Source organism: Apaloderma vittatum, unplaced genomic scaffold, assembly GCF_000703405.1.
Source record: "Apaloderma vittatum isolate BGI_N311 unplaced genomic scaffold, ASM70340v1 scaffold24459, whole genome shotgun sequence".
Taxonomy (NCBI): domain Eukaryota; kingdom Metazoa; phylum Chordata; class Aves; order Trogoniformes; family Trogonidae; genus Apaloderma; species Apaloderma vittatum.
Window position 1 is genome coordinate 1 of NW_009734928.1, and position 3559 is coordinate 3559.

The window sequence follows — 3559 nt, forward strand, 5'->3', positions numbered from 1 at the left end:
GGAGAAGGTAGGAGGTGGCGGCGTGTTTCTGCCGGGGCAGCGCTGATACATTCTGAGCCTGGCCTTAATGAGTGCCTGATACTCGGCCAGGGTGTGCGGCTGTAACGTGGCCCAGGCTCCCGAGAAGGGGAGCAATCTGTATGCGTAGAGGGAGGTCAGATGTGTTTTTTATAACTCTGGGAGCCAGGGACCTGACAACCTTTGGGCTCTGTTGATGTGAAAATCACCACCTGAGCAGAGAGGATGTGTGCTTGCAGCATCGCTTTCTGATGTGTAATTTCCTGCCTGTAACAGCGTTGGTTATGTTAATTATACATAAAACTCGGAACAAGGCTTTTCCTAACCTGTCTTTTTCTATTCTTAGCTTAAAAAACACACACTGTAATGTCTTTTGGGCATAGCAGGTTCCCATTGTTTTTCTGGTTATTATCCATCGCATGAGTTGAGTAAGGGCTCAGCTGGGAAGCTGTACACAAAGAATATTCTATAGAAGATAAAGATTTGGGACAGTGCAATACACAGTGCAGCATAGCAGACTGAGACCAAGTAAATTTAAACAGAAGCATTCTACTAACTCAGAAATTTAAATATGTAAACATCTAAGAATTACAAATAAAATACATCAAGGTCATATCCTACAGAAGCAGATCTTGAACTGTTTCCTGGGAAAATGACAACTGGGCCTGAGGTACATGTGAAGAACTACAATGAGAAGTGATTTGTCTTAGAATAGCTAAGCCTTTAGCTTTTGCACTTTAATCTTTGGAATGTGCTGGCCGTTCCCAGAGTCACCTTGGCTTTGTTGGAGAGCAAAAAGATTCTGCAATCTATCTGTCGTCTTCTTACAGTCCACAGAAGCTTTGGAATTCATGAAACGGGACTTGGCTGAGTTCACTCAAGTAGTGCAGCATGACACAGCCTGCGCGATCGCTGCTACGGCCAGTGTGGTCAAGGACAAGCTGGCAGTGAGTACAGGAGGGAGGGAGCTGGGAGTCTTGCTGCAGAAAGCGAAGTGGGGGGTGAATAGGATGTACCTGCCTCCAAGGACACGATCCTTTGAACAAACCTCCGTGTGTCACCATGAGTTTCAGGTTCCAGACTTTCTCCCCGGTGTGGGTTTGGTGGAATTTCCTTGCTGTAGTGGTGAGGAACTGCAGGAGACGAGTTCGAAAAGGTTCCCTGTGTGCTGTGCAGGTGGGACACTGGCTGTGTCACTGCGATGTGACATCAGATCTCTGCACAAGCTGTCAGCCTTACCCTGTGCAGCTGCTGCTGTGACAGTCCAACACCCAAATGAGCCAGTCCCCAAACCTGGCTGTGTCCTTCCCCACAAATCCTGGGCTCAGTTCTCCACAAACCTGTTACAAGCCAGCCTGAGGCCAGTGCCTGCCACCGCGCCCTTCTCTTAGCCCAGCCTTGGCCACACAATTGCCACATGAGCACTTTTTTGTCGGGAGAGGCATTCAGATTCCTTAAAGGAACCTATCCAGAAGAGGCTGAGATTTGTGCTGCTGCTGCAGGCACTCTTACTTACACTGTGCTGCTCTTTCTCTTCAAGAGAACAGAAGGGTCCTCAGGTGCAACTGAAAAGGTGAGGAAAGGGCTCTCTGACTTTCTGGGTGTCATCTCAGACACATTTGCTCCCTCGCCGGATAAGACCATCGACTGCGATGTCATAACGCTGATGGCAACACCCACAGGTACCACAGAGCCCTACGACAGCGCCAAGGTGAGTTCCCTGTTCCTGGAATTTCTCTCTGGGATAGAGTCTTGCGCCCTGTTCTCTCAGGGCTCTGCTGCAGCCCCTCCACTGACAGCTCTGCCCTCTGCTGCTTCTCCTCCAGGCTCGCCTCTACAGCCTCCAGTCAGACCCAGCCACCTACTGCAACGAACCTGATGGTACGGGCTGGGGGGGCTTCGGCGGGGTTGCTGAGCCAAGCTGGCACTTGCGTGGGGTCTGCGGGCCGTCCGGAATTGCCCGGTGGCTTTTGCCGGCGCGGCTGCTCTCTGACTGTAGATGGGGTCACTGTTCAGGGAGAGCCGATGTGTTGGGGACTAGCTCAGACTGAAAGTTTGCTGGGACAGTTGAAGCTGCTGCTACAGCTGAGACCCGTGACTCCCTCCTCCTTTAGCCCTTGCTCACCCCAGCTGCACTGCTCTGTAGCAGCTTTTGGAACTGCCCCAAACTGTTTCTGCCTTGTTTGTGCCAAGGACTGTTATCTGTGTGCGTGTCCTGCGCAGGTCCTGCTGAGCTCCTTGAGGCCTGGCTCTCTCAGTTTAACCTGGAGGAGAAGAAAGGGGAGATCGCGGAGCTGCTGGCAACCAGCCCTTCCATCCGGGCCCTCTACACCAAAATGGTAAGGCCCTGCCTGGCTCCTGCCCTGGGCAACTTCTGGCTTTGGGATTGCTGGTAGAAAGGACTGTAGCTGCGTGGTAAAGTGACACAGGGATATTGGGCAACACGTTGTATTATTTTTTCCATGCTTGTTTGTCATGGGCCTGGAACTGAAGTTCCTCTGTAGCTCTGATGTGTCTGAGCATCTGCCAGCACGTACCTGAGGCTGGGTGCCGAGTCTGTGCACAGATGCAGGTGCCTTGTGTGGATTGTGAGAGTAGCTGCAAGGCTCGGGAGGAGAGAGGAGCAAGGCAGCCACTGCTGCCCTCCCTCTTGAGGTCAGTCATCATGTTTCTCCTGTCACCTCCAGGTCCCGGTGGCTGTTTCCCATTCTGAATTCTGGCAGCGCTACTTCTACAAAGTGCATCGTCTGGAGCAGGTAGGTCAGGAGGTGGGTGTCTCCCCCGGTGGGTGGGCACACCAACTGAGGAGCTCTAACTCAGACCAAAGAGGCAGAAGATACTTTTCCTGGAAGAGCAGGGATCTGGGCTGCCTTGTCTGTGTTCTTGTCATGGATGCTGAAATCCCCGGGGGGAGGAAGGACTGGGGGTGTGAGTGGCTGCTGACACAGAATTTCCTGCAGGATGAAGCCCGGAGGGAGGCTCTGAAGCAACGAGCAGAGCAGAGCATTCACCAAGAGGAGCCAGGCTGGGAAGAGGATGAAGGTGGGTCGGATGGTTGGGGATCTGCAGGAGGACTCATGCAGGCTGCGGGAGGTCTCGGTTAGAGAGGGTAGTGGCTCCTCCTCGCCCCCACAAATTCATCTCCCAGCCCAGCTGCAGCCAACCCTGCTGCATTGTCAGCTGCTGCTGCGCTTGCTGAAACATCTCTCGCTTCTCTTCTGCCTTCCTACAGAGGAGTTCTTGGGGATGTCACCCCTGCCTTGTGCAAACGTGAAATTTCCAGAAGCAGCAGAGAAAGAATCTGCCCCTGCAGCCCTGGAGGGAAACCACCCCACTGCTCACAAGGGACCCTCAGAGGAAAGCTGGGCCGTCCTCCCTCCAGAGCTGGCCCCAGCAGAGGGGAGCCCCTCTGAGAGCAGTGAGAGCGTCTCCCTTGTGACTCAGATTGCAAACCCTGCCTCTGTGCCTGCTGCACAGCTACAGACTGGACTGCAACCAGCTGGGACCGGAGATCTCTCCCAGAGGCTGCGGGAGGGCACCT

At 53.5% G+C, this 3559-nt stretch overlaps 1 protein-coding gene across 1 annotated transcript in view; it reads left to right on the top strand.

Annotated features, from left to right (window-relative positions):
• Positions 1–848: 848 nt before the first annotated feature.
• The window catches only part of BSDC1 (BSD domain containing 1), a gene marked incomplete at its 5' end in the record, with an annotated part of 4575 nt that continues 1864 nt past the window's right edge, over positions 849–3559 (top strand). The window contains 7 exons of the mRNA XM_009876445.1: positions 849–965; positions 1559–1729; positions 1845–1899; positions 2242–2357; positions 2706–2774; positions 2979–3060; positions 3251–3559. The exon at positions 3251–3559 is cut by the window's right edge and continues 219 nt beyond it. Of these exons, the coding sequence (XP_009874747.1) occupies positions 849–965; positions 1559–1729; positions 1845–1899; positions 2242–2357; positions 2706–2774; positions 2979–3060; positions 3251–3559 (919 nt within the window). The remainder of the gene's footprint in view (positions 966–1558; positions 1730–1844; positions 1900–2241; positions 2358–2705; positions 2775–2978; positions 3061–3250) is intronic.